This window comes from Hipposideros armiger, unplaced genomic scaffold, assembly GCF_001890085.2.
Source record: "Hipposideros armiger isolate ML-2016 unplaced genomic scaffold, ASM189008v1 scaffold_167, whole genome shotgun sequence".
NCBI lineage: Eukaryota > Metazoa > Chordata > Mammalia > Chiroptera > Hipposideridae > Hipposideros > Hipposideros armiger.
In genome coordinates, this window is record NW_017731517.1 from 3,037,678 (window position 1) to 3,062,533 (window position 24,856).

Consider the following 24,856-nt stretch of genomic DNA (forward strand, 5'->3'; position numbering starts at 1 on the left):
TATATATATATATATATATATATATATATATATATATATTCCTATTATTTTCGTATTTCATATGAGGAACCAAAGCACAGAGACATTACCTGACTCACAGTTGTCACACAGGTGACAAGTGCTAGGATTCAAGCCTAGGAGATCTGGCATCATTCATCGGGGTCTGTGCTGAACGGCTGGGTAAAGATTCTAGGGAATGCTGTCGGGGAAGAGTGGGCTGTTTTACAAAAGTCTCTCGTAGAACCTCTCTGAAGCAGAAATATTTGAAAGCTTGAAGACAATGAGAAAGCCTTGTGGCATTCAGGGAAAGAGCAGGGGAGTTTCTATCCAACGGAGAATTTTGTATAAACGAGATTCTATCTGCCATTCTGTAACTTTCCCCCTACTCCACATGGGATATTTATTAACTCCATGTTAGTAAATACCAATTTACTTGATCTTTTATGATTGCCTTATATTCCAGTAAATGCAGGGTTTACTTAGTCTATTATTGAAGGAAATTAAGGTTATTCTGATTTTTTTAGTAGACGAATCTCCTAATTCAGGCAGCCATTTTCTCCTCACACAGTGATTTTCTCTGCCAGTCCATAGGAGTAGGACTGCCAGGTCACAGGGTGCAGTTAGCATTTGACACATGTTAAATGGTCCTGAAAGGAAGGTCCAGCCATCTTCCACTACTGGCTCAGTGGGACCTTTTGACCTAGTTTCTATTTTTGCCAAAGATATATATGCAGGTAGTTAAAGAGACAAAGCTCTGTAAACGTTTTTATGAAAAACAGAAGCCCCCAACCCTTTGGATCTCCAGAGGCAGTCACTTTCAGCTTTATTAGGTGATTCTTGTAGCATTTACCTCCTGTCTTCAAGTCCCAGTTTTAGTTACTATTTATTGCCTTCCGACCGTGGTTCAGGATCTGGCTTTTCACCATCCTCTGCCCCCGCTCCACACGTCTTTCCTTTTATCGCCCCCATTCTCCCCTTATAGTTAAGCTATTTTGGTGCTCATGTTATTAAGCAGTGGAAAAGCTGAGACGTGGCAGCCTCCCATGATTCCTTTTCCTTTCCTGAACTCTACTTGTTGCCCATGAAGTTAATACTTAGTTTTCTGTTCGCTTTTTTTCTTCTATATTTCATCTTCGAACTATCCCATACTTGTGTTAATTTCCACTATCCAGGTATCCAAACACATTCAGTAGACTGTCATTTTAATTTCTTGAAGAATCTCTCTAAGTCTTCTGACACAATCTGAAAAGGTTGCTCAGGAGGCTGACTGCACAGCTCTCACCATGAAATGTCCCTCACCTTCATCCTGGGGATTCCTCTCTCCTCTCTGAGGTTTCTACGTCTCGAAATTTCCTCGTTCTTGGTTTAATCTCTCATTTGGTGGAGTGCATCTTCTCGTAGCTTCTTGCAAAAGAAAACATGGCAGTAAATATTTCTGAAACCTTGCTTGTCTGAAAATGGCTTTATTCTACTTGAGTACTTAATTGACAATTGTATGGGTATAGGCATACAGGCTTGACATTATTTTCTCTGTGTTTTGAAAGCATTGATCTATTATCTTCTAGTTTCCACTGGTATTGGTAAGAAGTCCAGTGCTGTTCTAATCCTTGATTCTTTTTGGGAAACCTATTTATTTTCGCATTTTCTGGATACTTCTTGGATCTTCTATGTCCATGGTGTTCTGAAATCTGATGATGATGAGGTGGCATCCATTAAGTTGTGTGCTCAGTCGGGAAACTTATGGCCACAGTTGTAGGAAGTTTCCTTGAATTGATTTATGTCTTTGTCATGTATATTATGCAGATATTAGCTGTTTTGCCTGCTTTTCTCTTTTTTTTTTTTCTTTTAAAGATTTATTGGGGAGTTGGGGGTGGGGAACAGCGTTGGGGATTCGGGGAAGGGGAACAGACAAGTTGCTGTCCTTTTGTTCTTCAGTCTAGTTGTGGAGGACGTTGCTTCACTGGCCCAAGTTGGTATTATCATAGTGCTATTTCCGGGTGAGGCAGATTGGTCGCTGGCCATGGGACGCCAGCTCACGGCGGCTCTTGGCAGCTCATGCCGGCTGCCGGCCGCTCACGTTGGCTGCTGGCCACACACGGTAGCTTACAGCAGCCCACTGCAGCCTCACTGCAGCCTACGCCATCGCTGGTGACTCACGGCAGCCCATCTCCAGGTTGAGCTGTTGTTCACCATCTTAACCCTAATGTGCGATCTGAATCGGGGCCGTGCTGCTCAGAGCTGGTGTCCTAAGCCCGCTCTTAACCAAAGCACTACTCGGCTGGCCCTTGCCTGCTTTTCTTATCTCTTCCCTCCTTTTTTCAATTCTGGCATTTGCTCTACTCATCTGTTTCCAGATATTTTTAAGATAGAGTCTCAGTGGAATTTGCCTTCACCGTTGATTGTGGATTGTGAAAGAAAGAGGACTCAGGGACAATTTCAGGTTTTTTTTGGCTGGGGCAGTTGAAAGGATGGAAAACTGTGAGAGCAGCGGAGTTGGGATGGGTAAAGAGAAGTTTGGGTTTGGACAGACCATGTTGATGGTGCCTCGTGGAGTGTGCATTTGCATAGATGAGTCAGTTTCACAGGCAAAGTCAGTCTTGAAAATAGGGTTTCATTACTTGGGCATTATCTGTATGTAGATGGTATTTAAAGCTGGGTGACTGAGCTCAGCAAAGGAGTGGCTGTAGTGAAGAGGCCCTAGGACTGAGGGAGTCTGGGAGCTGCAGTGTCCATGGCTGGGAGGAGTGGAGACCCCATTACAGGGCTTGAGAGGAGCAGAGACCAAAAGGGAAGGCTCACTTGGCTTTGACGTGAAGAACGAACTTCAAGAAGGGCTTGATGGGCTGTTTTAAAGAGCTGCGAGTAGATCAAGTCAATAAGACCAAGAATTTACCACTGGATTTAGAAATGGGCTAGTGTATGATCTTGCTGTACTGTTTCCAAAGGAGATAAAAGCTTAATTAGAGTGGGTTCAAGAGAGGCTAGGAGAATTGGAGGCAGCAGGTGTATAAGACTTTCTTGAGGAGTTTTTCTGTAAAGGGGAACAGAGAAATGGGGTGGAAAGTAGAGATGGATATGAGGTAAGAAAGGGTGTGTGTGTGTGAGAGAGAGGTGGGGGGAGGAGACAGATGATGTGACAGTGTGATTAACAAGCTGATGGGAATGACTTTGTAGAGAAAGGGAGGCGTTGATACAGGAGAGGAAGGGGGTATTTGCGAGGTCTGTCCCCTTGGGAGTTGGGAGCGCCGACAATCAGTGTGGAGTGGAGGGCAGACAGCTTGTTCACGCAGGAAAGAAGGCAGGTGTGAGAATGTAGATTTCAGGCACTGGGCACAGTGCTGGTGCGAGTCTGACTGCGTGTTTTCTTAGTGAAGTAAGAAGCAAGGTCAGCTCTGAATGAGAGTGGAATGTCGTGTGCTTTTGCAGATCTGCGGGGCTTCACCTGAGTGTAAAGCAGAAACTCTCCCACAGGGAAGGTTGTGCACTGCCTCTGCTTTTGAAAAACAAGCACAGCTCTGGACTCCAGTCCTTAAATTTCTGACTCCTTTGGTCTGGGGTGAGACCTGGCTTCTGTAATTTTAAAGCTTTAAAGGTGATTTTTGTGTCTAATCTCGTTGAAAACCACCAGCCGAGTTCATCTCATTGAGTCCTTTCAGTAGCCACCTGGGGTAGCTGTCCTCCTATTTTTCTGTGAGCCAAGGTCACATGTCTAGGAAGAGATGGAGATTAGTTTGAAGATGGATGCAAGTTTCCACACCCTGGCTTAGCCCCCTACTTTGTCTGTTAACACTGTTAGTGCCTGATCTTGTCAGAGAATAAGCTTTCCCCATTTAGATTTGAATGTGATCACACATAAAAATGTAGTGAAAAAAATGAACTTGCTGGTTTATGAAAGAAATGCAAATTAGAGCTATATTAAGGTAATGTTTTCCTTCCTAAGTTAGTAAAAGTAACCTTAAAAATGGTCGGAGTCTGTACTGGTACAGCAGTGGTCAGCAGAAAGCCTCATTCATCGTCGAGTGTTGTGTCAACTGGGATGGTACTTTTGAAAGACACCATTATACCTGTCAAGAGATAAAAATGTTCATACCTTTTGAACTAATGACCTCATTTCTGGGAAAATATCCCAATAAAAGGGTTCAGCAGCATAAGAATATAATATATGCAAAGATTTTCACCAGTTTTATTGAAGATTGAGCAACCTTGATGCCCAGCTGAAGAGAAATTGATTACTTGTCCCATCACTCTATTGGAACAGCATCCAGATTATTTGAATATTAATTATGAAGGTTATGGAGCAGCGTGACAGCGCTTATAAATATAAATTCAAAGTACAAAACCAAAAATTATATAGACACGGTATACATGACTACATAAAAACTACATTTGATAAAAAGTGGAGGAAAATGCTGTAAAGAAAAATAATTGTTAGTGTAAGGTAGCGGAATTAAAGATGCCTTTTTAAAAATTGCTTTTCCCCATGAAAAATAATTTTTCTGTATGATTCTAGACATACATATTCATTATAGAATTGTGGTATTGAAAATTATAAAGAGCAAAGCAAAAAATTCATGTACTTGCACGGTTCAGAAATCCAACAGTACAGATATTTTGGTATAAAGGCATGTCTTCTATTGATTGAGTTCTCTTGGTGCTATAGGGAGAACCAGTTAAGAACTGAGATTTGCTTTGCTTGGATGACACCACTGGTGATAAGGAGAAAGCAACTCTGAAATGAAAACCTCCTATTGTGAACTCACACCTGCCTTTGTTTCAGTATCTAACCACTGTCCTTGGCTTATATCTGCAATCCGTGTTACAGGTAGAACTGCTCGGTCAAGGTCAGATCTGGTCCTGAGACAGCAACTAGGAATCATTTCTATGTTCTTTGTTGATGTTAGTCGTTTTGGTCAACTGTTACTTTTAGCTCTAAATAACAAAATGCAGAACACCTTTAAATTTTCCATTACTAATTGGAATGATTATTTTCAAATGACAATTTTTTGATAAGGTTTCCCAGAAATACAATTATCACATAATAGCAGAATAGACTATGATTTTTTGTTTGTACATGCGTAAACTACATAAAAGAATAATCAATATCATCCTATGAAATCATTATATTCAACAGATTTTCCTATGTTAAAATTATTTGAAAATAACTGTCCAGTTTATGGAGAAATAAAGCCCCATTGGGATATTGATTACAATTTAATTAATCCTCACCTAGAAAATAATGAAGAATTGGTACCTGGGAACTACGCAGGTTTGTATTTCAGGAACATGGTATGTCTTTCCAGTCACTATTCAATCAAGTTTTATCGTTTTGCTTAAATAGGCATCCTCGAGATCATTCCTAGCTATTTTGTGTTGTTTTATTGTTGTGACTGGCCTGTTTTTCCTTTCGAACATATTTTTCCTTCAGTAGTGATTTTTTAGATTTTTATCACGTAACCAGCCTTTTCATTCAGTGTAGATGAAGTGATACTGTTTTTCAGTTGAACACGTATTTTCCAGTAGGGTGAGCACCACAGCTGTTTAGGAGACTGAAGTCAGTAGCTCTCACTTTTCCGTTTATTTTTACCTTGCTCAAGGCAATTGACCGAAGCCTGGAAGCTGATTCTCAGGGTTCCTTCTCTGTCCCCTCTCTGAGTTTTGTTAACATCTGACAAATACTTCTGCATTTTAGGGGCCTCCTTTGTAGTGGTTACAGAGAGGTCGTCACCCCCTGGCTGAAGCTGAATGACTGAATGTTCCTGTTCTCGGGCCTTTCCTTACCAGATGGGTTATATTTTAAATCCTTTGGTGTAAGAAGCAGACTTATCCAGATTGCTCTCAGAGGTGGGAGTTTGTGGCAGGAATTTGAGGAACATAAGGTGTTCTTGGTCCCAAGACTCCAGCTCTGGGTGTTCAGTTGTCTCACAAGTTACAGCACAGTGTGCACTTGGCCTTGTCTGCCTGAGGGGACAAATGGTAGGGGACAAATGGTAGGAAACGAAATGGGAAACGTAGGCCCTGATTCTGAGGCTGGGCTTGGAGCCTTGCTGGAGTCAGTGCTCTCTTCTCTCACGTCACTGTTTTGAAGAGTGGTACTCATGTAACTTATATCGATGACGTAGGGCATGCGTTAACCAGCTGTTGTTAAGGTGGGTGCGGAGGGAGGCAGGCAATACACACATATCCTTGAATCTGCGTGGAATGTCCCTGCAGGAAGACCCGAGCTCTAGCAGTGTTGTCGGGGTGGCAGGTTAAGGCACTGCAGGCAGGCTGAGAGAGGAGGAACATTGCTTTTAATTTGTCCCTTAGTAGCCTGAGTCCTCATCACAAATGTATTTTTTAGAAACCCATTTATTAATATACCACATATGTGCATATAAAATCTGATTTTTACAGAAGCCAGTTAGCTGTTGTGCTGGTGAAAACACAAAGGGACTTTAAACCAATTCCTCCTCTGAGATAATTTGAAAAATGTTTAGTGGCTGCTTGGCATTTGGATTTTTATGAAACCTAAGTGTTGGTACTTGAGTGCTTTCGACAAGGGAAATGTGCTTCTGTCTTCATAGATAACACTTTACTTTTTTATTTCAAATGACAAGCTTTTGCTCCTTCCTCCAGGCGACAGAAACAGACACCAAAGTCAGAGTGTGCACCCGGGCCTACCATCTGCTTGTGAAAAAACTGGGCTTCAATCCAAATGACATCATCTTTGACCCTAACATCCTCACCATTGGTACCGGGATGGAGGAACACAACTTGTATGCCGTTAATTTTATCCATGCAACAGAAGTCATTAAGGTAAGGATGGGCATGGTCTCTCTTCTACCAAAGTCAGTGTTCCAGTGTACCACACGGTGCCCGTGACTAGTTTGAACTACCGTGTATATATTTGTTGGCTGGGAATGTTGACATTTTTGTTCCAAGGTAGTAAATTGGTTTTCTGAAATTTAGGGCCCTTTATTATTTTCTTTTGTATATTCTTTTAAACTGAAGTATAATACACACTGGAGAATATGTAAAAAATACAGAGTATAATAATTAATTATGAAGCATATAACAGCTCACATAGGTCCTGAAAGGACATGGCTAGTGTCCCCATCTCTCCCTTCCTGATTACACCTTTGTCCTGAGTTTTGTTGCTTTTCTTTGTAAATTTATCACTTATATAAACAGAGTGCTGAGGTGCTGTCTGGTGCTCCTAAGAGCAGGAGGCTGTGATGTGCCTTTGGAGAAAATATGTGTTATATAAGCTTTGTGTAGACACGAGCTGTGATGCTGTTGGCTGTGAGCTCAGTATGGTGAATCCACAGCATGTATTAAACAGATGTCTTTAAACGGAAACACATATGAAACAAGGTTATATATTGACCAGTTGATGAAAATTTTGTGACCAGAGGCTCACAGGAACCTAATCCTGTATTTCCTCAGGAACAGTGGTTTCCAGTGTCTCCTGGTTCAGTGTTCGTGGTGACTTTATAGAACATAATTACCACAAATCATGGGAATTGACTGTGTAAACAGTATAGTTTTGCCTGTTTCTGAGCTTAACAGAATCTAAGATTCTTCTGCCTTTTCTCCTTACCCAACCTCATTTTAAAGATTCATCAGTGTTGTGACTGTCTTCTGTTCGTTTTTATTACTGTATACCACCCCATTGTGGAATTACCCCACAGTTAACTGTTCCTCTGTCAATAGACATTTGGTGTGTTCCAGCTTTGGACACTGTGAGCAGTGCTGCTGTGAACATTCTTGTTTGTGTATTCTGGGCACTTGTGCATGAGTGTCTCTGTAGTGTAGCCCGGAAGTGGAATGTTGGGTCATAGTGGTCAGTAATGGAAGCTGTCTCCCTAAATGCTTGAGCTGGTTTGTACTTTAGTCAACAGTCAGGAAGAATTCCTGTTGTTCCACATACATGCTAATGCTTGATCTCATCATAAGGTGTGGTGGGAACCTTGAATTTGATCTGTTTTTTACTTCCTGCCCTTATATATAAAGCTTAAGGTGTGTGATTGCTGGTTTTGGAAATGGGAATCTTTTCACTTTTTGAATTTCTGCCAGAGGACTTTACCTGGAGCCAGGATAAGTGGAGGTCTTTCCAACTTGTCCTTTTCCTTCCGAGGAATGGAAGCCATTCGAGAAGCAATGCATGGGGTTTTCCTGTACCACGCGATCAAGGTAAGGTAGAACACCTGTTCCCTTTGAAGCCAGCTCTTACCTGGGGCAGGGGTTTGCGAGCCTGCAGCTCCACTCTGACCTGCTGCCCGTTTCTGTGAGTGATGTCTTACTGGAGCGAAGCCACAGCCACTCAGTGTAGTCCGTGTGCCTTTATGCTGTGGCAGCCCAGCTCAGTATTTGCGACAGAGACAGTGGCCTAAACATTTTCTGTTTGGCCCTTTACAGAAAATGTTTGCTGAGCCCTGATTTATACTGTCACTGGAAGTGCTCATTGTTCTTTGTATTGCCCTTAGTTTGGTATGGACATGGGGATAGTGAATGCTGGGAACCTCCCTGTGTATGACGATATCCATAAGGAACTTCTCCAGCTCTGTGAAGATCTCATCTGGAACAAAGACCCTGAGGCCACTGAGAAGCTCTTACACTATGCCCAGGTAGAGAGAAGGTGTTCCCATGGGGCTTTCCTATCTTTGAATTCATTTCTCATGCACACTCGGTAGACCTTCATTGTAGAATAGAAGCAGATATGTGATCATGTCTTTGGATCACTGGAGATTTTTGAAGGGAGTCCTAGAGGAGGCGTTTTAGTGAGAGCCAGGAAGGAGAAACAGGCCACATTTAGGCTGCTTCAGGATTCTGAATTTATGTTTCAATTTATTTTAAAATGTAAAATGAATTTTTTTCATACCAAAGTAACACATATTCTAGAAAATTTACAAAATACAGATAAGCAAAAGAAGAAAATAAAAATCACTCATGATCCTACTACCTGAAGTCAACCACTGTTGAGATTTTGTTATAATCTTCCTGTCATGGGTTTTGTTTTGTTTTTTTCTCCAGATGAATATGTACTGTTAAGTGTATCCACACACATACTCACTCACACATATTTACAAAAATAGAACTATACTCTAGATGCCTTTTTGATAACCTCTCTGTTTGGCAATATACTGGGAACATCTTTCCATTTTATTAGATATTTTTCTACCTCACAATTTAAATTGGCTATATTGGATTTTCTTGTGTGGCTATGTAATGCCTGGTCCCCGTTGTTATATGTTTACATTTGTATATATGAAGATCTGCTCCATCTGTGGCAAGGTTTTGCAGTTCAGGGCTTGAGGTCTGCACATACCTGCTCTACAGACATGAGAATAATGATAGTTAATCCAAAAATCACTTCCTTGTTTCCCACTTATTATGTGTTGGGGAATCCTAGGTACATTAAATGGGTGCTGCTTCCTCGAATTGAGTTTAAGGAAAGATTAAATCTTTACCTCAAAAAACTTACTTTTTAATTGATTTCAGAAAGTGATGGCAGAGGAAGACATTTTCCTCACACATCAGGGTAGGAAAGCAGTAGAGTGCTTTTTTGTATATTGCCACTCTTTGTTATGTTTTCCATGTTAAAATCTGAATTTAACTCTGGCAGAACCGCTAACCTTTCCTCTTCCATCGAAGCACACTAAAATGTCTGGAAGGAGGATAGGACCGTTTAGGATTAACTGCATCCTTGATTCCCCAGCCTGATTGGTGGCCTGACTTAGATTTCTGAAACTGCAAAGCTGACTGGAGTTCAGCCCCTGCTTGCGTACGTGCCCCTCCTCTCAGCTCCTTGGAAACATCTCGTTTCTCATGTGGACCCAGGACAGAATGTCTCAGGTCTGTCGTTGCAGATGTAATCAAGCTCTGCTTCTCAGCTCATTACAGAAGAAACAGTCCCCATGTTTCTTTTCCCATTTCCATGACTGTTTCTGCTCATGTAGACAATGTGCTTAGTCCTTTAATGTTCTCTGAACAGCAAGACATGGGTTTGAAACAACTATTCAGTTTTGTCTTAGCCCGCCTTCCACCTGGTGGGGACCTTCCATTAATAACTGAGTAAGACAGGGTTCTGCGAAGGCCAACAGGGCATCACAGGTCCCTTAATCATGACATTATACTAGAGCTTGCTTAATTAACCCATGAGATGATGTGCTATTTCATCATTTCCTCCATCGTCCCCATGAGATAGTGCTCCCACTTAGAAAAGATGGAGCTCCTTATTTATAAGACTATTCTCATTTAAGTTTTTGTTGGCTTTGTATTTTATATCACTCTTTTTGGTCTGTGTTCACTTTTAGCATTTGTTTACAAGTTTTTGTTTCTTTATATGGTGCTGAGCTGCCAGGAGCTTTTGCTCCTGGGGCACAGCATAATCGAGGGAAATCTTAATAGCGATTGCAAGAGCTTAACAATCCGTTGTATAAGAGATTGCTTCCCTCTTAATGGAACCACAAGGACTTATTACAAGCCATTGGCCCCTCTGTCAAGAAGGCTAACTGTCTGCATTCAAGGTGACTTCTGTTACTATTAATGGAATTAATAACAGAACAGACATAATTTAATAACTCCCAGGATACACCAAGTGCAAATGGAACACGAAAAGCAGGAATATTATAAGGCAAATAGAGGCTGAGGAATTTTGTTTTTTCTTTTGAGAGACTGATGGTCTCTTTTTGTTATTAAATGATGACATCTGTGCCCAAGTTCCTATCTGATCCATTATTGAAAAGGGTAGAAAGAGTCCTGTCTTTGTTCTTCCTAAAGAGTCTAATCCCATTTTGGGGGAATAATGAGTTTATTGAAAAATAATTGCCCTTATTTGGTACAGACTGGCCGGTGGTGAGTAAATCATTTTGGCTGTTTAAGGTATGATGGTACCAGCTAATTCACATGGCATTTCTTTAGTAAGCAGTACCTTGATGGAGGTCAAGACCCCTTTGGGTACGGACTGGAAGGCACTCTGCTCTGAGTAGGATGGCTCTTGAATGATGTTGGGTTGAGAGAATATTCTTGATCCTTTTCTGGCCAAACAGTCATCTGTTCCTTGACCTGGTGTTGGTCTTTCTCATTGCCGCTGGAAGACTCATCGTCTGGCTTTCTCTAGAGCAGTTCATTCCCCTTGGTGCTGGTCCAGTTTGATGTCAGAAACAAAACACAGGTCATCATGAGGACCTGAGAAGCAGAAGCTCCTTGAGAGCAGTAGATATGGATTCAAGGAGTGGTCAGGTGGCCCTGACAACAGTTTGCTTGATAGCTTTCTGTTTGATGAGCTTCCAGTGTGTCTGGTGTCTGGTCTGACTGCGAAACTGTGCAGCAGCTTGTATTCACGTCCTGGAGAACATCCTGTGGAATGACTAGTTGGGAAGCCTGGTGGGCTCCACATGCCACACTGTGCTTGTGAAATAGCTGCTTGGGGTGGTGCCGTTTCACTGTGAGCGTGGATTTCCTGAAGCATGTCCCATCAGCTGGGGCCGTGTTCATTCACTGCAGTCCCTGCATGTCAGTGGGGCCCTCACCGTGTTGTCACTTGCCACTGTTCAAATTCACATTGACCTTCCCCACTGCATATGTGCCGCACGCTGTATTTTTCCATGAAAACACACCAAGTCCTTTTTGCAAGGGTGTTTGGAACACTCTGCCCTGTTTTTACACATCAAACTCCATCCCACAGGCAGGATTTGCCTGATTGTGTGGCTGATGGAACAAATGGTGTTTACATGTCTCAAGTGATGTGGCTGTGGGCCTTAGAAGGCCTTTCTTCTCTCTTTCTTTTTATAGTGCCACGCAGCTCTAGTATTCTGTGTTTTACTTCAATAAAGGTCAGAGTGTATAACATGAATTTTGTAATATTTTGTGATTTTTAAAGTTTTTTTTAACTGAGATATAATTGACATATTAGTTTCAAGTATAACATAATCATTTGATATTTGCATATATTGCAAAATGGTCACCACAATAAAAGTCTAGTTAACATCCATCACCAAACATAGTTACACATTTGTTTTTCTTGTGATGAGATCTTTTAAGATGTATTCTCTTAGCAGCTTTCAAATATGCAATACAGTACTATTAACTATAGTCGCCATGCTGTACATTGCATCCCCAAAATGTATTTATTCTATAACTGGAGGTTTGTATCTTTGACACCCCCCCAACCCCCCATTTCACCTACCTCCTACCCCCACCTCTGGCAACCAGCGACCTGTTCTCTGTATCTATGAATTCATTTTTTTTTCAGATTCCACATATAAGTGAGATCATGCAGTAATCATCTTTTACTTCGCATAATGCCCTCGCAGTCCATCCACATTATTGCAAATGGCAGCATTTCTTTCTTTATGGCTGAGTAATATTCCATTGTATACATGTATAACATCTTTATCCATTCATCCATTGATGGACTCTTCCATATCTTGGCTATTGTGAATAATGTTGCAGATCATTCTTTTTTAAGGACCATACTGTTCAGGATTTTTGGTATGTAAGTGAGGAAGCCCTGTGTTATCATTATTTGAGTTAGCACCCCAGCCTCAGTGTCTTTATGTTAGCCCTTTTCCCCTTCCTGTTACCACCAGTGTATTCCAGGCCTTTATCATGGGCTACTAAAACATTCTCCTCCTTGTGGGGTTCTCTTAAAAATACTCCTTTGAATGTAATTCTGCAGCTTCAGAACTTTGAATTGTGTTGTCCCCCGCCCTTGACCCCACAATTGCCTGGAAGGTTAAATCCAAACTCCGGAGCCTGGATTTCTGGTATTCTGTGATTTGGCTTCCACAGTCCTGCACAAACACTGGTCCAGAAAAATCTAGCTTTGATCAGCATTACATAATTCTGCTAGTACTGACTGAACTCTCGTCTTGGGCTGTGCTCCTTACTGAACTTGGAAGACCTCACTAGTAAGAGGGATGTGCCCTCCTGAGCCCACAGTTTCTGAGACATGCAGAAATGTGTAAAGGCAGTTGTAAGGCAGCATGGTAAGTGCTGTGATAGGGGATGGAGGGAGAATGCTTTTAGGAGGGACCTGAAAGCTGGATAGTAGTCAGCCAGCCTGAGGTTTGGTGTTGGAGGGCAGCTTGCTGGTCCCTGGCAGGGGACACCTATGTGCCTCTAGCTGTGGCCTGGCATTGTGCTAGGTGCTGAATAAATATGTGTCAGATGAATGACTGTGAAGGCCCAGAGGTGAAGATGATGGAGTGAGAAACTGGAATGTGAGGGTAGCTGAGCTTGTCGGAACGGCAGAAGGTGAAGCTAGAGGAGAAAACCAGATGGGGGCAGAGTGTGGCACGGAAAGGAGTTACAGGATACCCCGAGAGAAGTAGGCAACGTACAGTGAATTTCTTCACACGGGGTGGTTTGCCCAGATTTGCATGTTGGATTGTCCTTCTGGCCACTGTGCAGAAGATGTGATTCTGGGCTGCAGAGACCTGTTAGTTGCTTGGACTGTGAAAGTGGAAGCGGGTGGAGAGAAATAATTTAGGAGGTGTCATCATGAGGACTGGGTGATTGACTGAATGTGAGGAGTGAATGGATATTCAAGAATGATACTTAGATTTCTGTTTTGGGCAACTGGTGCCGCCAGTGAGATGGAGAAAGCGGATATGGTAATACTGCACTTGACCTTGTGCAGCATGATCATTGCACTTTTGTCCCTTGGCTGAACCTGTCAGAACCTGTCAGCTTCTTCAAAGTCTCTCTTCACCTTAATGTGTGATGATCGCGCCTTGCTCAAAATTCCGGGTCTAGTCTATACCATCTACCTCCTTCAGCCCTTGGCGCATGCTTTCCCTTGGAGCTGATCTTCCCACCTCCCTTATGACGTGATAGAGTCCCGGGCAGCCCGGGCCGTGTCCTGCATCTCTTGAGTGCCCAGGTCCAGGATGATGGCCCCCTCTACACATACCTGTGGGTAGTGATGGTCCTTGCAGAGAGCTTTAAAAGCTCAGCACATGTGGGGCAGAGCTCCTCTGACTGTCCTGGAAATCTTTTGTCCTAAGTTATCTTTTAGGAAAAAGGAAAGAAAACATGGAGCCTCACTCTGTCCCTGATTCTAAAAGTTGAAATCCTAAAAGAGTTCTCCTTCCCTCAAACATTTATGGAGATACTAATTCATGCTGGATGCTCTACTAGGGCCTAAAAATATAAAAGAAGGATCAGGCCTAATTTCTGCTGCCAGATAGTTCAGTAAGGACCTGTTGGATCCATCTCTGTGTCCTAATTTCAATTCAGACTCATGGCAAAGGAGGGAAGAAGGTCGTGCAGACCGATGAGTGGAGGAACAGTTCTATTGAAGAACGCCTGGAGTACGCCCTCGTGAAGGTGAGTGTGGGAGACTGCGCGAGTGGGGACTCCAGGGTGGAGGCCCGTTCCCCCTGGGTGTCTGATGGTGCTGCAGGAGTGGTGCTGACAGTAGCTGGCAAAGGAGTCCTTAGACACCCCCCCACCCCCATTTGTCAGTGTCCAGAGACATTTTTTGTTGTCACAACTGGGGGTGGAAGGTGTTACTGGTTCCAGTGGCCAGGGATGCTGCTAATCATCCAACAGGGCATAGGACAGGCCTGCATGACAAAGAATTACTCAGCCCAAGATGTCAGTAGTGCTGGGCTTGGGAAGCTCTGTCCTAGATCAAGTTGCTGTCATGCGATCACCAAGCAAGTCCTGGCTTTTCTGCTCGGAATTGGAATTTTAGACAAGATAAATAATCTCTTGGCTTTGGTTTCCTCATTTGTGAGTCTGGAGAATTTCAGTTCTTCTTCTTTTTTTTTTTTTTTTGGCTCTAGAATTTAACTTTTAACTTTGTGAGATTCTTGTATTTCAGGTTGTAGAATTAGTCAGCCACATCCAGGGATCCTTGAACTGGGGCCGTTGGAGGATGGGGCTTGACCGCTGGTACATCAGGGGGGCTCCATGGATCTGAACTTTGCTGCAGGGCCCTGCCCATTGTTTTTCCTCCCCAGCCCCTAGCATTGCAGTGAGAAGACTGCTGATGTCACAGGAGATACTTATTAATGTATAATCTGTTAAACCACTAGAATAAAAAGTGTATTTTAGTATGAATTTGAACTTCACTTATTAGTACTCCTTCTCTCACTCATAGCTCACTTTTACTGAGTACTTTACACTTTCCGTATGTGTCTCATTTAACCCTCAACGTAGCCATATGAGGCGGGTACTATGTATATTGTAATCTAGGAAACTGAGGCTTAACGAATTTCCTGCATTGGTGATAGGAGGCAGGATTTGAACCCGTGAGTCTGGTTCCCAGACCTGCATTTCCGTGATTTGTTCTTTGTTGGTTATTTGGACTTAAGCCAATGTTTTATGTGATTTTTGTTTTTCCTAATTTTTTGTTTGTTTGTTTGTTTTTTATAGGGCATTGAAAAACACATTGTTGCGGATACTGAGGAAGCCAGGTTAAACCAGGAAAAATACCCCCGACCTCTGAATATAATTGAAGGGCCTCTGATGAGTGGCATGAAAGTCGTTGGTGACCTTTTTGGAGCTGGAAAAATGTTTCTACCTCAGGTTGGCAAAAGATGGGGGGAAATTCTCACAACTGAAAGAAAAAGTCTGTATCTTTAAATAAATAGCAAGTTTGGCTATATTTCCAGGTTTTAATTTTGACAAGAGGGCCATTGCGATCTGGTCATTGTTTCTCTAAATGTATTTCGGAGTAATGTCTAGAAAAACCCATCTTTAGGGTGATGTGGAAGTTAGAGGTCATGTGGACATTCTTAGCTTCTAATCCTCATGTTCTGATCTTCTGTACCACCTCTTACCCCCAGTACCTATCTACCTCTCTGCAAATTAAAATAACGGCCAAGGTTATTTTAAACTTAATAGTAACATTTGATTTGACCAACCAATATCCATTTTTTAGAATGCATATTTTGAAAAAAATCATCACCATTTTATTTTATTTTTTTTTTAAAGATTTTTTTTATTTTTTTATTGGGGAATTGCGGGGAGGGGAACAGCGCTGGGGAATTGGGGGAAGGGGAACAGACAAGTTGCTGTCGTTTTGTTCTTCAGTCTAGTTGTGGAGGATGTTGCTTCACTGGCCCAAGCTGGCACCATCATTGTGCTCTTCTCTGGCGAGGCAGATCAGTCACCGGCTTCTGGATGGCCGCTCACTGCGGCTGCTGGCCGCTCACGCTGGCTGCTGGCTACACGCGGTAGCCCATGGCAACCCACTGCCACAGGGACTGCAGCCTACGCCGCCGCCGGCGACTCATGGCAGCCCAGCTCCAGGTTGAGCTGTTGTTCAGCATCTTAGCTGTGGAGGGCAGTGTCACTGGCCCTCCTATGTGGGATCCGAACCGGGGCCCTCTGGCATCCCAAGCGAGTTCTTAACCATCGCACCACTCGGCCGGCCCCATCACCATTTTAAATAGCGATAGACATTAGATGATAAGTTCCGAGTAAGACCAGAACTCACTTTTTGATTTACAGCAGCTTCTCTCCACGTTAGTTAACAAATACTTTTTGTGCCATCTGGGTTTCGGACTGTGAGGCCCACAAAAAACTACACGGTTCTGTTTTTCTTCTTAATTACGTATCCTATATTGTTAATTTCCTATTTCCCTTCATAACATTCATCCTTATTTTAACAGCTTTATTGCTTTATAGTTAACATATACCAAACTGCACATAGCTAGGACGTGGTTTGATCAATTTAACGTGTGTGCACCTTCACCATCTCACACTTACTCAGGATGAGGAAGAGGCCCTCATCCTGTCTTCCTCGCCTCCTCCAGCCTGGGATGCTTCCTCGGTCTTTGTTTTTCATGCTGTTGACTTCTTTTTATTTTTCACTTTTGAGTTAACTGTAGTTACAGACAACTTGCACCTGTAAATTAGGATATGTCTGTGTCCCTCACGCGGCTTCTTTCCCTAAGGGGAACATTTTTACTTGACTGTAGTATGATTATCAGAACCAGGAAATTAACACTGGTATAGTACCATCAAATAAAGACCTTATTCAGATTTCACCAGTTTTTCCATTACCATTATCTTTTTGCTCCAAGATCCCACATGGCGTTTCTCCTGCGTTGTCTAACAGTTCCTTTTATGACCTTGACTTTTGAAGGGTCCAATGCAGTTATTATGTAGACTGTCAATTTGAATTGGTTTGATGTTTTCTCGTTTTTGGCAAGAATAACAGAGTGATGCCGTGTCGTTCTCCGTGGAGCATGTCAGGAGGCTCTTGCTGTTAATGGTGATATTAATCTGGATCATTCAGTTAATGGCATCTGCTAGGTTTCTCCATTGTAAATTTACCTGTAGGGAGAAGCTTTGGCACTGCGCCAATAACCTGTTGCCTATCATCCTTCCACTCGTGAGTTTTAGCATAGGTTGATGCATTTTGTAAAAGACGCTGTTCTTGCTTAAGCGTAAGCCTTAATTATAAGGGAATTATAATGCTTGGGATTGAGAAGAGAAGGCTGAGCAGAGGCTCATGGTGGAGAAGCTTGGACCTTGGAGGAGTGAAGGAGGGCCTTCTAGACAGAAAAGATAATGTGCAAAAGTGCAGAGGACAGAAATTGCAGCGTTTGATTTCTAGCCTTGTTTTCCTTCTGCAATACCTCATTCTTGGGCTCTCCCCGCTTACCCTTCCCACTGTCAACAGTGGGCTCCAGTGTGGCTGACCTGAGGTCAAAGCATTCTTAATTCATGCTAAAATTTCACAAGTGGCCATTAGCAAACACGTAGGTAGTTTGGTAAAGATGTCGGACTCTGTGTTTTCCCCAGGTTATAAAGTCAGCTCGGGTCATGAAGAAGGCTGTTGGCCACCTAATTCCCTTTATGGAAAAAGACAGAGAAGAAGCCAGACTGCTGACTGGCACCGTGGAAGAAGAGGTAAGTCGTTCGTCCAGGCCTCTGGTCCCTGTGAGGAGCTGGCCTTGAAGACGCTTACTTGGGTGGGGTAGGGACCATGGGGCTTGGCTGTGTTTGTCATTGAAGGTAAAATAGAGAAATGATCTGTTTTACCAGGTGTCACAATACCCTGGGATTTTCCTCTGAATGTGGATTTATGAAATTTTTAATATGAACATAAGTTTTCAAACAAAGCCCATGATTTTAAGACAAAGCTAGTTCATTCATTCATTCATTCATTCATTCATTCATTCATCTATCCATCTTTGACCCATTTACAGAGCTGCTTCTCTGTGCCAATTACGGCACAATACACTGTAGCTGCAAAGATCGGTCCCTACCCTTGAGGTAATTGACTAATGTTTGGTTTTGGAAAACCTCTTAAGTGAATATCCTCTGAACACTGGTAATGTCCTTGGCACAGCATCTGGATTCAATTTAAGTCTTGTTGGCTGCACCACCACAGTGAGCGCTAAGCCTGGACCATATTTAGCTCCCTGTGAGGCTCAGCCAACTAGGATTCTGAATTCTTAGGTTGATCTGAGTTTGAGAACGGCTCAGACAGACATGGTGTTTATAAATATCCCGCTTGCTTTGCTTTCTTTCTTTTCTCTTTCTTTCTCTCTCTCTCTCTCCTCCCCCCTCTCTCTCCCCCCACCTCCTCTTTCTCTTTCTTCCTTTCTTTTTGCTGACGATGCATGGAACGATAGTGGTGAAGAAACAAGAAGACAATCAAATGCCCTCTGTCCCTCGGACAGTTTTTGGCTTAAGGATATGGTCTTCAGCTATGGGGCTGTTTTGTGTTTGAACCTAAGCTGTTTTTTGAGGTGATAGAACCATGATCTTGGTTGGAGCTTCCTGAGCTAACCACCCAGGTGGGCAGCCTTTGCACTGCTCAGGCTTACAGCTTCCTACTTGCAGGGCTCATGATTTGGGTTCTGGGTCTGTCTGTGTGAGGTTATCGTAGTTGTACTAAATTGCGTTCTGTGCTGACACTGGTCTGGCTCTGGAGAACTAGTGATTGGCTCTGAAATCACCACAGCAATGCTTAGCTGCTTGGCTTCTCTCCAGGACCCTTACCAGGGCACCATTGTGCTGGCCACCGTGAAGGGAGACGTGCATGACATAGGCAAGAACATAGTCGGAGTAGTCCTTGGCTGCAATAATTTCAGGTAAGTCAACTACTTTCTTAAGAATAAAAGCATTAACAGGGTAATTCTCTATCGGTTGGATGGGGTAAGGTATGGCAGTAGGTGTTAGAGGCTATTCTTTTTTTATTTTTTTGTTTTAGCTGAGCCATCTGACAGCTCAGTGGCAGTTCAGCTCGGGCCGGGAATCGAACCGGCGACCCTGTTGCTCAGAGCTTGCACTCTTGAGCAAGCTCTTAACTAACTGAGCCACCCAGCTGGCCCAAGGCTATTTTTAATTTCGTTTTTCTTACTGGGTTTTCGAATTTTCTGCACTGAACACACCTTTTCAAATGATTTAAGTTAGCAGTTGTTTAATCTGTTGTATGTTCAGCGAAGACAGAAAGAATAGTAGACACTATTCAGGCAGGGTCGAAACAACCAAGAGGCTTCCTGAGACTTGACCTTGGACCAGAGGCTCTGATACCAGAACACTGGGCTCCTGCCCACAGCCAGCGGCGTGGAGCGTGTTCCCCTTTTCCTCTCAATAAACTGTCATTTGAGAGCCAAGGTCTTCTAAGACTTGGGCTAAGTGGAGTTTTATAAGAAGGCTTTGACTGCACAGTTGTCTGTTTCCTTTGCTTAGGGCAGGACCGTGATGCCTCTTGGTGATGAAGCTGGATTTTGGAATGTTGTTGTATACAAGTAAAACCCTTTTCTGACATGTCTCATTATAGTGAATAAATATTCAGCACAAAGTTATTTCCTTGTGAGAGCTGATGACCTTTAGTAAATGCATGTTTTGCCCCAATTCAGCATGTTCTTTATAATCCAATTCTAATGTAACTGATGTCGTCTCTGCTCCATGTCTAGCCAGCAGTCCCTTTGAGTCATGGACTCTCCCCTGTGTGCTGTCCTCTCTGCGGAGAAGAGAGACAGACGTGCTGCAGCGACAGCTGTGGTCCTCAGAGTTCCCTTCTGCTGCAGGGTAACAATTACCCTTTAAGCCTCTTCTCTACTCTCAACATGTTTATCCATCTCTGTGTTCAAGGCTGACTTGAACAGCCTTGGGCAGCTAAGAACCACTCGGGAAGGCTGGAGAGAGGGCAGCCATGTCAGGATGGCACCTTTTTCCCCCCGAGTTTGCCTGTCTGCTCACTGTCCAAAGACTTAGAATTCTGTCCTGGTCCTGGAAATGGGGAATATTGTTCTCGGAATGCATTATTTCTTAGAAAGATAAGTATTGGAGATACAGTGGCGGTGGTTGTAATGAGAGTTTACCTGCGGAATAAGTATTTGGATACGGTGTCTGCATCCTAAAATCTGCAAGACATTTGTGTCGCTTTTTAAAACCCGATGCTGTTCTTTTCTAGCTGCTTTCTTTATCACTATGAGTTAAAATTCAGTTCCGCTAATAAATGTTTATAGATCATCTGTTACGTACCTTGCATTACACTGGAGACACCATAGTGATATAGTTGACTTTTCTCGGTTCAAGGAGTTTGCTGTTTATCAGGCTGAATGGTCAGGTACATATTCAGCTGTGATCATGGGACAAAAACTGTTGAAAAAGGTGACTGTGGGGTCTCCTAAAGCATTTTTGAGAGATCATTGTGACATGTTTATCATGTTTTACTTAAAAAAATGGCCAACTAGCTGAGAGAATCCTACTAGGAATGTCTTCCTGACAGTGAAGGTATTTTAAGAGGTCAGGGAGAGCTGTGGCATTTCTCCAGGGCGCTACTGGAGCTGGACTGCGGTGGTTGTGCAAGTCTGCTGCTGAAACCCGGCCTTTCCGCCTGCACACCCAGCTCCTCCCTCTGTCCTGTGCATCGAAGGCTGCTCATCTTTGCTAACCAAGAGATGTCTTCTGATGAAACTAATTATTCCTTATACAAAAACATAAGTGAGTGTGCAAACTTTTCTATCAGGTCAAACACCCCTTTGGGTCTTGTGTCTCTTGGCGTTTCGTGGTGTCAGCTAGCAGACACATGCCTGGGGACGCACCTTATGTAGTAGATGTGTTTCAGCTGAGTGTCTGTGTTCTAGGCTGGGTGCTTAGGGGGGTCACCCAGCTGGTGAGTGTGTCTAGCCAGCCATCCAGTACCCGGTCCTCAGGCACCTTTCTCGTTCCTGGTCCTTTGTCATTGATGCAGTTAATCTCTTGAAGTGATAAGAATTTGGTTTTTTTTGAGGGGAAAAAAAGGTAAAGAGGACTAAAAGTTATAGTGCTGTCTAGACAGAAAACGTATTTTTTATGAGGATGATGCATTAGATTCTATGATGCTGTTAACCTCAAAAATAAAAAGGCCTCTCAACGTGAGAGGCAATAAGCATTTGTTGGGATAAAAAAGAATAGCTATTCAGGAATCATTCATTCAGGCAGAAGCCCAAATAATGTTCCGATTAGAAGACAAAGGCAAGGGGTTGTTACAAGACAGGGAAGGGAACAATTACATCAACAGAAGAAAGGCATTTCTATTGATGCAGATAACATAGTGATGCTAATTCTAAACAGTGTTTTTAAGCTTTAGTTCCGTAGTTATCAGTTCAGCAGTAGTAACATTTGCTTTCTTGTTGTCCTTGCAAACACTTCTTTGGGACACAGTGTTGTCCTAGGCCCAGTCCAAAGGCCATTTTGCACTGTTCTAACATTCCAGGGGATTGAGACATAAGTCCAGCTAGGCAGTTCCTCTGGGTTGGCAGCTCTGAATCCATTTAAAAGTGGCTCAATTTACATTATTGTTTGCAATGTGATAGAATTTGCAAATTAGAGAATTTAAATAGGTCTAATGATGTATCCACCAGGAGTTTGCTAATACTATCATTTGTTTACCAGTTCACAATTTATATAGTGCTTTTATATAACTGACTTTTTGTTTTGTCTTGTCTTGTCTTGTCTTTTCTTTCACCCTTCCTTCATTTTTATGGTTTTGATTCTGCTGTTTGCCTCATTTATTGTATTTTCTCATTTTACAGATGAGGAAACTGAGGCTTAGAGAAGTTAAGTGATTTCTTTTTTTTTTTAAAGATTTTTTATTGGGAAATTGGGGGAGGGGAACAGACTAGTTGCTGTCCTTTTGTTCTTCAGTCTAGTTGTGGAGGACATCGCTTCACTGGCCCATGTTGGTATTATCATTGTGCTCTTCCCAAGTGAGACACATCGGTCACCTACTATTGGATGGCCGCTCACAGTGGCTCTTGGCAGCTCAGATTGGCTGCCAGCCACTCTGGTAGCTCACAGCAGCCCACTGCAGCTCCACTGCAGCCTACGCTGTCGCTGGCGACTCACGGCAGCCCAGCTCCAGGTAGAGCTGTTGTTCACCATCTTCGCTATAGAGGGCAGCGTCACTGGCCATCATATGGGATCCGAACTGGGGCCCTGCTGCTCAGAGCTGGTGTCCCAAGCCAACTCTTAAGCAACGTGCCACTCGGCCGGCCCCTAAGTGATTTCTTCACACTCACACAGTTTTCAGTGGCGTGACATATTCAGGGCTTCTGATTGCAAAAGTCAAGACTGCTATATCAGTTTACCCTTCAATATTTATTTCAGTGTAAAGTTAAACAACTTTAACTATAATATCTAATGTTAATATTCTAGTTACATGGCTCTTAAGAAATAATTTAAAATATTTAAAAACATTTTGGATCAGATATTTGATTACATGAAAGTAGATTTTAGATATATTCTTTAATAATAATTGTATAAAGATAAATATGGACTTTTTGCATGTAACAGGTCATGCATATTTTTAAACTGTTCAGCTGAGTGAGGACAGTGACTAAGTCGGGCACACTGGTCCAACCTCTGCTACTCACCTCATTGCTCACTTGATAGTTACTCAGAGGCTTTCAGCTTATGTGTGTGTGTGTGTATACATATACATACACACACACACACACACACACACACACACACACACACATGTATTTTATATATATAGTTGTCCAGTGTTACTGAGACGGAGTTGACATATAACATTGCATAAGTTTAAGGTGTACAAGGTGTTGATTCGACATACTTCTGTATTGCAACATGATCACCGCTGTAGCCTTAGCTTACACCTCCATCCTGTCACATAATTACCATTTGTTTTTGTGGTGAGAACATTTAAGATCTGTCTCTCCTAACACTTTCAAGCACATGATGCGGTATTGTTAACTATATTCACAATGCTGTGTGTTACATCTCCAGACCTTACTCATCTTCTAACTGGAAGTTTTTATCCCTTGACCAACAACAACTTATTCCCCCTCTGCCATCCCCCCCAGTCCCTGGCAACCACCATTTCTTCTGGAGAGTAAAGGGGACTTCATTACAATATTTTCTAAATTGTATGCATTTTTAAGTAGTGTTGGATGCCTTTGCTAAAGCAGTTGGTTTAGCTTACATTGTTTTCTGAATTAGAAGCCCAAATTAAATGCTTGTGTTTATAGCTGTTATAAGCACTTTAGAAAGAAGATTATAAAATCAACACTTTTTTCATAACATGCATTTTTATTCTGTTTTAATCTCTCATGTGGCAAAATGTAAGAATGTGGAAGAAAAGGCCTGGGGACATGAGGTAGAGCTCCAAGGGAAGGATGGAGACCAAGTGAAAGCCCAGGGAGACAGAGCTGTGTGGGGGCGGCAGGAAGTGGTAGTGGAGGTGAGAAAGGGGAGGGGATGGTGGGCGGATGGCGGCAGCACAGAAGGCAGGGGCGGGCGTGACCCACGCCTCCTCTCCAGGCATCAGACCCCTTCCTTCTGCCAGACTTCCCTAGGGCCAGCTGGCTGAGAGTGCTGGTCTCTGGCTAGGCTGCCCTCTTTTCCCTTCATCGAGCTTACACCAACTTAATTTTTCAAAATTTGGCTCAGGTATCACCCTCCTAGGATTCTTCTATTTGTCACCCAGTTTAGATGGCCTCCCACAACATGCTGTAAACGCCTCCATCGTAGCAGTTGTCACACTGCTTTCTGCTTCAGAACTTGCCAACAGTTTCTCCACTCAGACGTGCTGAGAGACAGAACCGCTTCTTCTCGGGGTGGGGCTGGGGCAGCCTCAGTCCTAGACTGGTTGTCCCTGGTGGCAAGCAGCCTCCTTCAAGTAGCCCAGGGCCATAAATACTATTTTCTGTGCATGGAAACAGTAGGAAGAGCTCCTCTAATCAGTGGTACATTTGACTGTTCCCGACAAGGCTTCTGAGCAGGCCAGTGAATTGGAAATCCGTTTGGAGACCTCTTCTGCTCCGCTGACCAGTGGCTGCCTCTCTCTTTTATTGACTGCTCCCCTATGCGAAGCGCCTTTGCAGAAGTCTCCGAGGCTCAGCCTTGGACCTCTCCTCTGTCCCCACTGCAGGTTCATGCTTCTCACACTAATGTGCCTGTCGATCACCTGGGGATCTAGTCAGAGGTCAGAGCTGATTAAATAGCTCTGCGCCCGAGCTTCTGCATTTCTCATGAGCTCCCAGGTGATGTCGGTGCTGCTGGTACAGGTTGCTCAGCTAGGGTCACAGCCCTTGGACAGGCTTCCATCATCTCACCCAGTCTCATGACTTTAACACCATGTAATATGCTGACAAGTCCCAAGTTTTATCTTCAGCATGGATCTCTCACCTGAATTGCAGACTCAGATATCCATTTGACTACCTGAGAGCTCCATCTGGATAGCTACAGAAATCTCAAACTTAATATTTGATAATTGAACTAATTGCCACCGTTACGATGCCCTCTCTGACCTCATTGCCTAGTTTTCTCCTCCCCATTTCTTTTTTTTTTTTTATTGGAGAATTGGGGGGATGGGAACAGTGCTGGGGAATTGGGGAAAGGGGAACAGACAAGTTGCTGTCGTTTTGTTCTTCAGTCTAGTTGTGGAGGA

The 24,856-nt window shown here is 43.1% G+C and overlaps 1 protein-coding gene across 3 annotated transcripts in view; it reads left to right on the top strand.

Annotated features, from left to right (window-relative positions):
• Positions 1–24,856, top strand: part of MTR (5-methyltetrahydrofolate-homocysteine methyltransferase) — a 93,127-nt gene that overhangs the window by 43,505 nt on the left and 24,766 nt on the right. For all 3 annotated transcript variants that reach the window (XM_019651829.1, XM_019651830.1, XM_019651831.1), the window contains 7 exons: positions 6,616–6,795; positions 8,056–8,172; positions 8,466–8,606; positions 14,224–14,313; positions 15,367–15,519; positions 17,746–17,853; positions 18,943–19,043. In XM_019651829.1, the coding sequence (XP_019507374.1) occupies positions 6,616–6,795; positions 8,056–8,172; positions 8,466–8,606; positions 14,224–14,313; positions 15,367–15,519; positions 17,746–17,853; positions 18,943–19,043 (890 nt within the window). The remainder of the gene's footprint in view (positions 1–6,615; positions 6,796–8,055; positions 8,173–8,465; positions 8,607–14,223; positions 14,314–15,366; positions 15,520–17,745; positions 17,854–18,942; positions 19,044–24,856) is intronic.